The 12251-nt window shown below is 49.9% G+C and overlaps 1 protein-coding gene across 1 annotated transcript in view; it reads left to right on the top strand.

Moving 5' to 3' along the window:
• Positions 1-12251, top strand: part of ZBTB7C (zinc finger and BTB domain containing 7C) — a 126059-nt gene that overhangs the window by 46617 nt on the left and 67191 nt on the right. Inside the window, exon 4 of the mRNA XM_027671699.1 lies at positions 6250-6307. Coding sequence (XP_027527500.1) covers positions 6250-6307 — 58 coding nt within the window. The remainder of the gene's footprint in view (positions 1-6249; positions 6308-12251) is intronic.

Raw genomic sequence — 12251 nt, 5'->3', positions numbered from 1 at the left:
GCTTTACCTTCCACTTCTCACCTGTAGATTTCAAGGCCTTTCCAACCACAGCCAACATTGTTGTTTCCATTATCACACGGGAAGGGGAAAACTGAGCACTGGAGATTGGAAAGGATGTCAGCCCAAAGATGTAGCCAGGCCACTCCTCCTTCTGAGCATGATCCACACACTCAGTTTTTCCCAGGTTGGGAGGCATGATCTATCTCAGGGCATTTTTTGATGGAAGAAACAGTCCCTGGCAGCAATAAAAACATAATCCCAATCATCCCAAACACTCTCCTAGGCAATGAAATGTCCACGTGTGTCAAGGTGTGATAGAAGTGCCTTTTCAAAGTACATCTGCCAGGTGGGATTTTCTGCAGGAATGTGGGTGACTTGGTTCCCGTGATTCCAGTGGGTTACCTCCGGGGCACTGCCCTGTTGGAGGCTCTCACTTAAGCTCTGGCTGTCAGGCTGTTCTGTTAAGTGGCAGAGATGGGGTTTTCAGATGAGTGGAGTGTTTTCTGGTGAGGTGGGATTCATCTGTCCACGTTTGGGTGTGTGGGTGGTACCACCTCTTCCCTCGCTGCCTGGGCTGCCCTCACCATTCGTGGTGAGCAGTAAGGACAATTTCAGTGGTGTGGTTTCCCTTCTCCTGAGGTAGATATATAACTGAGATCAGCTGGATCTTGCTGGGGCTTCTCTCCTTTGCTGATGGACTCTAGATAACTAGCCCAGCCTAGCTAACTGGCATTTTCCTCATGTGTGTGAGGGGTATATGACCCTGAGTATCTCTTTCCCACAACACATTTTAATAATGGCTGGAAGGAGAATTTCCCCCGGAACGTGGTGTATCTTGGAGTTTTCCACACCTGGTGTTGTGTAGTCTGGTGTTCCACCATGGACAGGCTCTGTGGTTGCACTGCAGGTCCTGTTGCACCACGGTCAGGCGTCATCTTATCTCCCTCCACACACCTCCAGAAGGGATTGGGTCACCCTGCTCTGCCCACTGACTGGTGAGTGTCACTAAAGGAAGCTGCAGCTTCGTTTTTTTAGATGGCAAAGGGGCCAGTCTGTCATTTCACTGCTGTCAGGACACCTCAGATGCTCAATCTGGGTTGGGATGGCAGCACCTCATTGTTTTGTCCTGGTTTTCACTGAAGACAGGGTTCACCCTCATTTTTGCCTGACAACATCACAGTGTTTGTCTGCAGCTCCAGATTTTGCTTGCTATTATTAAGGCTGCTAGAAAATAGTTCTGGCACCTTCCTGATCCACTTATGTGTCTGGTGAGGTGAAAGACTTTTGAGAGCATATGAAGGAAATGGTAAGATTCCTCTGGGAGGAGTTTGGGGTTACCTAGGCGTGAGGGGAGATATGAGATGAGCTCTTCCCCAGGCTTAGGCTTGTTTGTTAAAGCTGAATCACAGCAAAGGGGTTTTTTATGGTGTTAGGTTTTCAGATATGCCAAGAAGATGTAAAAAACAACTGGTTGAAAAAGTCCTGGGCATTTTAAAGTAATATTTGTTGGGGATTTATTGAAGATGCTGTAACACAGCCTGTAGCAGCATCTGCTTCCCAGATTAACAGAGGGTTTGCAAACAGCACTTTGGAAGCAACCTCCAAGATTATTGGAAAACTGGAGAGCAGACTTGGTGAATGATTCATGACATGGGTTTGCATATCAGTTGTTCCTTTTCCTTTCTTTGTCAAATTTATTTATTTCAGTGCTATTATGCAGGAGGCACACAAACACTGGAACCATCCTTGGAAGTGTTGACGTGCCAGGATTGTGCTGCTCATCACAGCAGGGGCCTGAGACTGCAGAGCTGGAGGGCATCCTCATCCAATGCAAATGGGTTTTATTTTGGAGCTGTTGAAACTTGGACCAGGAGCTGGAGGTGGGCTGCAGTGGGAGATAAAAATATTAACTCGGTGCTAATCTCCTGTTAGAGTCGGTGGATGTTTGAACAGTGGAGTCTGGAGGGTGTTTCACACCCCAAAATAGATACTGATGTTTGAGTAACTAAATGGCTCACCAAACACCCCAGATCATGCTGACTGCATCCCCATGGACTGCAGTGAGAGCTGGGACAGCCACCACATGTGTAGGTCATGATTCAGCTGCTGAACACAGGTGTCTGTTTTTACCTTAAGACACATTGCTTAGTCTCCATCTGTGAATCAAGAGGTCCAGGGTCATATCTGGAAGTGCCACACATGGGTCTTGGATAGCTTGGGGAATCCAACATGCCAACTAAATCCAGGATTTGCACGTGGGCACCCCAGCTGAGACGCCTTAATCTGGAGCTGAATCCTACCCGGCATGGCAAGGTCTGGTACGGGTTCATCAGGCTGTCCCTGAGGAATCACCCCTTGGCACTGACCCAGGGAAGGCCATGCCCATGGTCCATGCTGCTGGCTGTCAGTCCAGGGCTACCCTGTGCTTCAGGTGAACTAAATTCCAGCTGCTGGCTGGTCAGGGCTAAAGCACGGATGGAATCCTCGGGAGTCCACTGGGAGCGTGTGAGTGCTTGTTCTGTTGAGGGCAGGGGTGTTCCCAGTGTGGACACCTTGGAGAGAGTTCTGGGTTTCCTCAGCATGGGAAGGATGTGGACCTGCTGGAGCGAGTCCAGAGGAGGCCATGGAGATGCTCTGAGGGTTGGAGCCCCTCTGCTCTGGAGCCAGGCTGGGAGAGCTGGGGGGGTTCACCTGGAGAAGAGAAGCTCCAGGGAGACCTGAGAGCCCCTTCCAGTGCCTAAAGAGATTCTATAGTAGATTCTGTTGCAATAGGACAAGGAGTGATGGTTTTAAATTCATCAATCAGATTACCTGTTAGGAAGAAGTTTTTTGCAGTGAGTGTGGTAAAACATTGGCACAGGTTTCCCAGAGAAGCTGTGGATGCCCCAGTCCTGGAAACGTTCAAGGACAGGCTGGACAGGGTTCTGAGCAACCTGATCTAGTCGAAGGTGTCCCTGCTGATGGCAGGGGAGTTGGACTGTATGGTCTTTAAAGGTCCCTTCCAACCCAAACTCTCCTGTGATTCTGTGATAAAAGTCTGTTTCTTCACACGGGGTTGATCTCAAGAGCAGGACCAGCGTGGCCTGTCACCAGTTTGTTTGGGAACTGTCCTTTCCAGCTCTGCAGCCCACCCCAGCTGGGGGATGGAGAGGTCGGTGTTCCAAAGACAGGCAGAAGCTCCACCTCCAGAGGCACGTGGTGAGAGGAACAGACCCGAGTGAGCTGATGTGGCACGTCAGTGATGTGCTCAAGGAGGGTAATTAGGCTTCAATGTCATATCCAGGAGGGTGTGTTCTATTCATCTACAAACCACCCCAAGAAGCTAAAAGGGGCCTTGTGGCTGAGGGGGAAGCCACAGGCAAGACTGGTTGATCTGTAGCTTTTCATTGCACGTGTGTTCTGGGAACGGGAGAACAAATCCTGGGCTGCTCTCAGCAATACCCATCCTATTTTGGAAACTGCTGCAAGGGCACCAGGGCATCCTCCTCAGCTCCCTGTCCACTGGCTCAGAGGGTGGACCATGACTGTGGTTGTTCACAGCCTCTGTTCTTCATGGCAGTGGGTTAATGAAACTGTGATTGGGGTGCAGCCTTTTCTTAGCCCAGAAACTCCCGTTTATTGCCCCATGAGGATTCTCCTGAACCTCAAACAGTGATTTATTTTCTTTTAGGTGAAATCATAGAATCACAGAATCGTTTAGGTTGGAAAACACCTTTAAGATCACCTGTTCCCCCAGCATGACCAGGGCCACCACTAACCTGTATCCTCAGGTGGCACATCTACATGGCTTTTAATCTCTCCAGGGATGGTGACTCTACCACAGCCTATGTAGGGCTTGGCAACCCTTTCTGTGAAGAGATTTCTCCTCATATCCAATCTAAACTTGCCCTGGTGCAACTTGAGGCTGTTTCCTCTCTTCCTATTGCTTGTGAGAAGACACCAGCCCTCACCTGTCTACAACGAGGTGTTGCTCTGGAAGATGTTGCGTCCCTGAGTTGCCCTTGCCGTGGGGAGCAGCTGCAGTGAAGGACCTGTAGAGAGAAGGAGAATTTAGCTAGAAGTTAGAGCTGAAGCCCAGCACTGCTCCTGGGAAACAGAATGCCAGCCCCTGCCCTGGTGCTGGGAGGGGGTTGTGCATCAGCCTCAGCAAAGCTGATGAGCTCTGGAGGGAAGCCAGGGCTTTGCAGGAATTTTGCAGCGTTCTCCAGGAATTTTGTCCTAAACAAAGAGGACGGTGCTGACCCACATGGACATGCTGACAGTGGCCTGCACTAAGCTCTTTGCCCCCTTGCTGATCACTTGTGGCTGCTGAGTGGCAAACGGGCCATTAGTCCTCAGCAGTGGCAGTTCCTTGTCATCTAATGATCTGAACAGGGCTGGGGCTAAGGAAGGAGGTCGTGCTGGAGAGCACAAGGTCAGAGCAGCTGGATGCTCTTGAAAGCAGATGGACTCATTAGCTGCAGGGAAATCCCTTTCCTGGGGCTGATCCTGGCCCTGGTGCTGGTCTGCAGCCACTCTGTGCTCCATGCGTTGCCTACTGCCTAAATGTCCTCAGGCTGGTGCTCGTAGGAGCGTGAGAAGGAAAATTAAAGACCACCACAAAGGTTACCCTTCGTGGTTTTCTTCCGTTCCCGGGGTGTGCATGCGCAGAAATTATCTTACCAGTTCAGTGGGTTGGGCAGGGTGTTCAGAGCCCCTCGGTCCCTCCATCCTGGGACAGTCATGCAGGTGTCAGCCCCACTTGAAAAATGTTGTTGTCACCTTCCCGTGAAAATCATGACAGTGAGAATCCCATAAAGGCTGACTCAAGGTCAGTGCCTCCATCTGAAAGCAATGAGTGGGTGGGAGAGGGATCCCAGTTGCTTCCCTATGTCATGGGTAATGGGAAATAGGACTGGTGGGCCCTGTCCCAGTAAACCCATTGCAAGGGCTGCCTGGAGAAGGAAGGAAATTGAGAGACTACACGCAACTGACTACCTGTTTCCTTGCTTTGCACACCACTAAGCTTTGGCATAGAGATCCCTTTTCCCTTGCAGCTTCCATGGGTTGATGGCAACCCCTTGACCCTGGCCAAAACTCAGGTGCAAACCCAGGTTTAAGGACAAGGTGTGAGCTGGTGGTGCCCTTTTAGGGAAAATACCCCAGATCATCACTTCTTTGGCATGCAAATACTGCGTCTCCATCTGACTGCTGAACCACACCAGGAATTTCCAGCTGTGCACTCCCATATCATATGTGCCATGGTGGTCTTCCTCTCTGCCCTTACCCAGGAGGAGACCCCCACAAACTGTACCAGGTGGGCTCAGGACCCTGTTAATATGATGGCTGCCTGCTGGTGGGGGTCTCAGTCCTTGAGGTTGTGCTGAAATGGAGTCAGGTCCCCCAAAGCACCCTCCTGCTGATCTCATTCATCAACCCTGAGCCCTGCCCACCTCCAGGCAAGCTGCTGGGCCACCTCATCCCTCAACAACCACCCTGTAGGTAACCTGTGTTATCAGCCATCAAGTGTGTTTTGTCATCTCCTCTGGCAAGTGCTGGTGACAGTTCCACTCACCCAACACCTCCCACGGGGAGGTGTCAGCCTCCTGTTTGGAAATGCCAGCCTGTTTGGAGACACCGTCTCCATCATTTGCAAGTGCAAGTGGTGGCCAGGAGCTTCTGTAGGGCTCCATTTCTCCAAGGATTTTCCCCAAGCTAAGAGGGACGGGAGACTTTTATGGGCAGAGCTGGGAGGACACTGGTCATACACCTTCCCCCTCTGCACCCCAGCACCTCTGGGATGTGGGTTTATTGCGGGCACCCCTGCAAGTACCATCGTGGGTACCACTGAGGTACCACTGACAACAGAACTGTGGTTGTAGAAAGCCCCAGGAAGCTGATAATCCCACAGTGTTTAGCTGGGGGGGGGTGGGATGGGCGAAGCAGCCAAAGCTGCCTGGATGTGATCCGTTTCCGAAGTGTTCATCTCCCAGCTGTCACAGGAGATGTGATACAGTGGGAGGACGGGGTGGGTTTGCACCTCCATGGCACGGTGTTGCTAGGTGATCTTGTGATACAGGGGAGGGTGATGAGCAGACGAACTGACCGTGGAAACACGTGTGGTAGCAGAGCAGGAGCAGGCCTGCCTCGGTGATTCCTCATTGTGCCAGCAGAAGGTGTCTCCAGAGCTGGCCTTTATTAACCAGACACTCAGCCCTGGATCTGATGGCGGTTTTTGTTTTGTTTCTTCCTCTCTCCGTTGTTCCTCAGGAAATGGTCAGAGGAGCGAAGGGAGCGTCACCGATTTGAAAGAAAACCAAGGGTCCTGGTGAGTACCCGTGTGTGTGAGCTTTGTGGGGAGAGATGGTGGCTCCTGGCAAGCAGGACACAAATTGGGGTTGTCTTGATATCTTTCTGGGCTCTTGGGGGGTCTGATCCTGCTCTTCAGTTGTAGAGATTTCCTGCAGGAGAGGAGGTGGTTTGTCGTGTTGATGGATCAGCACGAAGCATCTTTGCCACCGCCACCGCCACCACCACCGCGATTCTCTGCTGTCATCAGCGACCGAAACTCTAATTGCTCTTCCTATAAATCCGTAGAAGATGCTCTCATGAGCGTGTGTGTGCTGAGTGCTGCAGTGCTGGAGGGAGCAGGCGGCAGATAAGGCTGGCAGCTGTGCGGGAGTGCGCCGAGCAACAATATTTGTTAATGCTTGGAGTGCTTTTGGCTGTTGTTGTGCTTGGCCCCGGTGCAGACCCAGTCACGGGGCTGCGATTCTGGGGTGACATTTCAAGGTCCTCTCCAGACCTGTTTTCCGCAGCTGTCGCACAGGAGGCTGTGAATTGGATGCCTTCCTAAAGGTCTTGAAGAGGAAGAAAGGAAAATCCTTTTTTTTAGTCATCCGAGCTGGTTCAGATGTGCCAGAGCCAGATCCCGAGTCGATGTTGCTGAACCGAGGTATTTTGCATTGTGCCAGGTAGGAGGTTCATCTTCTCATGAGCAACTGCCTGGTTTGCACTGGCCAAACCCTCAGCAGAGCCATGCTGTGAGTCCCCCACAGGTTCCCATCTGTCAGGGGCTGAATCCCCACATCTCCCCTCCGGGCCCAGGCCGCACACATTTTATGGACGCTGAGGAGCATCTCGCTGCTGGGTTGTCACAGAATTATAGAACCATGGTTTGGGTTGAAAGGGGCCTTTAAAGCTCATCTAGTCCAAACCCCTTCCATGGGCAGGGACACTTTCCAGACTGCTCCAAGTCCTGTGCAACCTGCCCTTCAACACTTCCAGGGACGGGGCAGCCACAGCTTCTCTGGGCAACCTGTGCCAGGGCCTCACCATCCTCTTCATAAAGAACTTCTTCCTTTGTAGTTAGTGCAGATGTTTTTATCTCATGTTAAATCTGGTCTAGTTTGGGCAGCACGCTAGGATGAGCAGAAGCCTGTCACTCTCCTCTGGCTGGTCACCTCCTGGCAAGGCAGTCAGGGAGGGTGCTGACACCCTGCTGTCCCCCCACACCCCCTCAGCAGAAGAACCCGAGAAGTGATGCTTTGTTTCCAGAAATCATCTCTGATTCCAAAACAGGTGCTATTCAGTGCCTGGAGGAAAAACCAGATTCCTCTCTGGCTCCCACACCTCCCACTGCTTCCCTGCTGCCTCTCTGCAATTAGCTAGAAAATAAACCCAGACTATCTCCCCGGGAGAGGCAACCCCCTTGTCTGTAAACAGGGCAGCCTGGAAGGCCACCAGCTGCAGAACTGAGAGCCATCACCAGCCTGGGGTTGGTGGACTGTGGTCCCCCACCCCAGGGACCCCTTGCACCCATCTGCTCCTAAATTTGCTGCATTTCCCCTCCCCGCACCCCTGCTCTCCTGGCAGAGATGGAGGACCAGTGTGTATCTGGAGCACAGGATATTTTATCATGCTGGCTTTCCTGATTTACACCAACAGGGGTTTGGTCCCTCGTGCTCCAGCAATCCTGAAGTGATTCAGCTTATTAAACATCCGTTTGCACTGTCTTTAGCGTTAAATAATTGTCTCCTCAGCATATTTGAGTTGGAGGGTATCTAACAATCCTGTGAACTATCCATCATGCTCCATTATCATCTTTCCACTCCTGTGCTGGCTGCCTCGTGTCAGCTCTGCCTGGGGTTTACAAATAGATTTCGTTTCTCCTGCAGTTTTCCTCCTTTTCTTCTGTCTCATCCTCTCAAAGGAGCCATTTCAGGCTCCTTAAAATTTGTGCAGACGCTCCCATCAGCATCTTTCTGCTGACTCGTGAGCGATGAGTCCCATCCATGTGCCGGCTCCGCTCCTGCCAGAGCCCCCAAACAAAAACTCTCATTTACCACAGAGGAGTAGAATTGTTATCTCGATTGAAAGAATTGCAACCTGCAAACTGATAAATCATCGCATTGTTGGAATTTCCTTGTTGGCTCAGAGGATTTGTAGGACAGACAATAATGACTTGTCAGCTCCCCTCCGGCAGACCAGCACTGCAGCACTCACACACAGGGCACAAACCCCGTATGTCCTGGTTTTATTTTAATAAGGATGCTTAAGAGGGCTCCTAAAAACCCTCCTAACCAGGGTGGTAATGTGAAAGATAAGAATAGAATGGAATGGAATGGAATGGAATGGAATGGAATGGAATGGAATGGAATGGAATGGAATAGAATAGAATAGAATAGAATAGAATAGAATAGAATAGAATAGAATAGAATAGAATAGAATAGAATAGAATAGAATAGAATAGAATAGAATAGAATAGAATAGAATAGAATAGAATAGAATAGAATAGAATAGAATAGAATAGAATAGAATAGAATAGAATAGAATAGAATAGAATAGAATAGAATAGAATAGAATAGAATAGAATAGTCTGGGTTGGAAGTGACCTTTAAGAGGCATCTAGTCCACCCCCACTGCAATAAGCAGGCACATCTTCAACTAGACCAGGTTGCTCAGAGCCCTGTCCAGTCTTTATCATATTATTTTTGGTACCTGTTGCTGCTACTGCCATGCCAGCAATGGGGGAGATGCTCAGCATTCTTTTAAAATCAGGTTCGTGCTCATCTCTCTGAGTCTGCAGCATCCTGGAGGAAAAGGATGTGTTGGGAGATTGTATCCTTGTGGATTAGATTCGCTTTTAGAGCAGATGCACATATTCCCATTTTTACAGGCTCTGGAGATGCTGCTGGGTGTTTTGCCAGTATCAGGAAAGACATAGCTAGGTTTTACTCGTGAAAAATTAACTTCTTCCTTTTTATATGGCTTAAGAAATGGTCTTCCCAGTGAAATTTTGGGATTATCAAGACTGGTTTTAGGGTGACAGACTGGGATTGCATACCAAGATGTAACACTGGGGCAGACAAGCAGAGTCATAAAAAAAGGACCAGTCTCTCTTACAAACATCTTCCCACGTGGTCTGAACACTCCTTTGCTGAGTTGTTCTAGACACATCTTTTGCTCCTAGGGTATAGAACATGCAAGGCAAATTTCAGCAGCTTCAACCCATTTAGGACCTCTCCAGCCCTTACATTAAATTCTACCCAGTTATTTCAAGATCACCCTTTAAAAAAATCTTTCCCAGTTCTAACCTGTCAAGAGGAGATTGATAAGAGGAGATTAAAATCCTAAAATAGCCACCTGGTACTTCCGTAAGAAACATGTTGGTGCGGTTGTCTAAAGGACAAAAACATTGAATTTTTTTACTGAGATGTGCTTGCTTTTGCAAGGATAGGTTTCACTTTGCATCCCTCTTCTGGGTCCAGTATATTATTGGGCAGGGGCCACCTCTGAGTGAGCTTGCAGTTAACAGGAAAAAGAGGGGAAAAAAAACCCCTGTAAACAAGATAAGTTATTGTGGAACAAGTGGTATTAATTCTGGTTGACACATGGAGGAGACCACGTGGTGTGAAGTCCCACACACCTTCAGCAGAGGCAGAGACCTGGTTGTCTGAGACATTTGCAGCGTCTCAAGGACCACAAGTTTTTGCTTCTCCAGGAGAGGCGGCAGCGCCGCGGCGTCACCACAGGACAGAATCCTCGCTGATTCCTGCGCCTCTGCCCCAATGCCATTCCTCTCCTCCTTTTGCAGATCCTCATAATGACATTCACGGTCACACACACGCACACAAAAAAAGTACTTTATAGAAAGAAAACGAATCTGGCTTCAGCCGGCTCTCGCCTCCTGCTGCGGTTGCCTCCAGACCCCGGCTCGCCCGGGGTGAAATGAAAAGGGGAGTTAATGTAGCGGGGTCATTCCTCACCACTGAATTGGTCAGCCGTCTACGGAGCCAATTTCTGCAGCTTTTCAGCGGTGTGGTAGACCCCTGGGTAATATTTGCCTGAATAGAGCCCTAAGTGTTTAAGCTGTGTTGCCAGGAATGGCTGTTTTATCCCGTGCATCTGAGATTTCGGCTCATCAGACATGAAGCAGGTCAGGACTCTCATGCCATTGTGTGCATTACAGCGAACAGAACAGAATATGCTTGATAAAAGGGAGGACTTAAAAGAAATGCTTCTTTAGACCTGAAACTTTCAAGTCCCACAATGCATCAAAGGACCCCTCGTACAGACTTTGAAAGGGGCGAAAGGCATTGCCTAATATTTGGAGGAAATGAATAATAAAGCATCCCGAGTGCCTGGAAACTAATTTAGGAGTGCACGTTGCACTGTATTGCCTCTGCTGGATTCGCTCCCCAGAAGAGTTGCTAACAAAAGATTTAAAAAAAAAATAGTAAAATGACGTTTGTAGACCAACTTTTCTGCCTTGAAATGCCCCCTTTTTTGTAATGTTTCCTGGTAAGAGTTACTTATGAAAGGATGAAATACGGCCTGTGCTGCAAACACCAGGTCTCAAATGAAGCTTGGGAGCCCTTAAGGTTTCCCACCATTCCCCTCCCTGTCACAGCCTTTTGTTCCTTCTTGTTGAAAGCATCGCTTGCAGGATGCTTGCAGGATGCTGAGGCACTACCAGCTCATGGAGTTTAGTCATATCTTAGGGGAAAAAAAGAAAAAAAATCAACCTGTTTCTGTGGCCTTTGCTTTTGTTCCAGCAAAACCACCTTTGGGTACAGTTGGGACTGCTCTGTGGGTGACCTGCTGCTCCATGCAGCAGGAGCTGGGAGCTTGGTCCCATGCTGAAGGTGTCCATTATGTTTCTGGTATCCCCATGGATGCTGAAGGTGCTGTTTGAAGCCTGAGATACTTGTTGTAGAGTCACAGAATGGTTTAGGCTGGAAGGAACCTTAAAGGCCATCCAGTTCCAACCCCTATTCCAGGGACAGGGACACCTTCCACTAGACCAGGTTGCTCCAGGCCCCCATCCAACCTGGCCTTCTTTCCAGAGGGCTTCTTGCCATCAGTTTGTTTCTGAGGTGCAGTGGTTCCTGATGCAGTGGTCTCCAAGGCTCCCATGGGATTTGGGAGCTGCAGAGCTTGTGTGGGCTCCTGCCTTGTGTCATGAGATGACTGTGGCTGATGGGACATCCACCCCACAGGCCTACTGGCTCTGGGAGCATGGGATTTGGTTTGCAATGATAACCTGCTTCAGAGCAGGGTTTCCCCCCGAGAATCAAACCTTGTGGCATGCAAACTTCCTTCAAATCCCATGAAGCGATGGGAGGTGAGGACATCTGGGCATCCACAAGGGTATTTGGGCACGAAGGGCTCTGCTGTCCTCCTTGCCCTGCCCTTGCCCATCCCTGCTGCCTGCGTTTGTCACATCGAGTTCCACTTCTACCATCTGTGGAGATCAGTTAACTTTGAGTGCTTTCTTACCTGCTTCTCCCCCAGGCCACGATTAATTGAGGGCAGGAGGGCAGGCAGGAGTGCTCAGGCAATATTTACAAGAAGAAGGGGATGTTAATGGGTCACTGGGGCCAGACCGGTGGGGGATGGAGATGATGGGCAGTGTGGGGGGGGCAGTGAATCTCCTGCCAGCTCCAGGGATGATTAAAACCTCAGCTTTGTGTCCAAGTGAATTAAAATTGGACTCCCCCTGCCACCCCTCACCCTCCTGGTGCTGCGGCTGCTGTTTCAGTGGGACCTTCTATAGTGGGAGAAGAGCGGGATATTGGGATGGAGGAGGATGCCTGTGAGTTATCAGTCACTGCAAGGCTGGGGGATGGAGGACTTTTAGCAAAACAATGTTTTCTGTCCTCGGAGCTCAGACCAGCACCTCTGTTAGGCTGAGCCCAGTTATTTTAGTTATCAGTTGTCAGAAAGGTGGTGGATGTCCCACTCCTGGAAGTGTTCAGGGCCAGGTCGGA

This window comes from Neopelma chrysocephalum, unplaced genomic scaffold, assembly GCF_003984885.1.
Source record: "Neopelma chrysocephalum unplaced genomic scaffold, ASM398488v2 Primary Assembly neopelma1_97116, whole genome shotgun sequence".
Taxonomy (NCBI): domain Eukaryota; kingdom Metazoa; phylum Chordata; class Aves; order Passeriformes; family Pipridae; genus Neopelma; species Neopelma chrysocephalum.
This window is presented reverse-complemented; position numbering and strand designations above follow the sequence as displayed.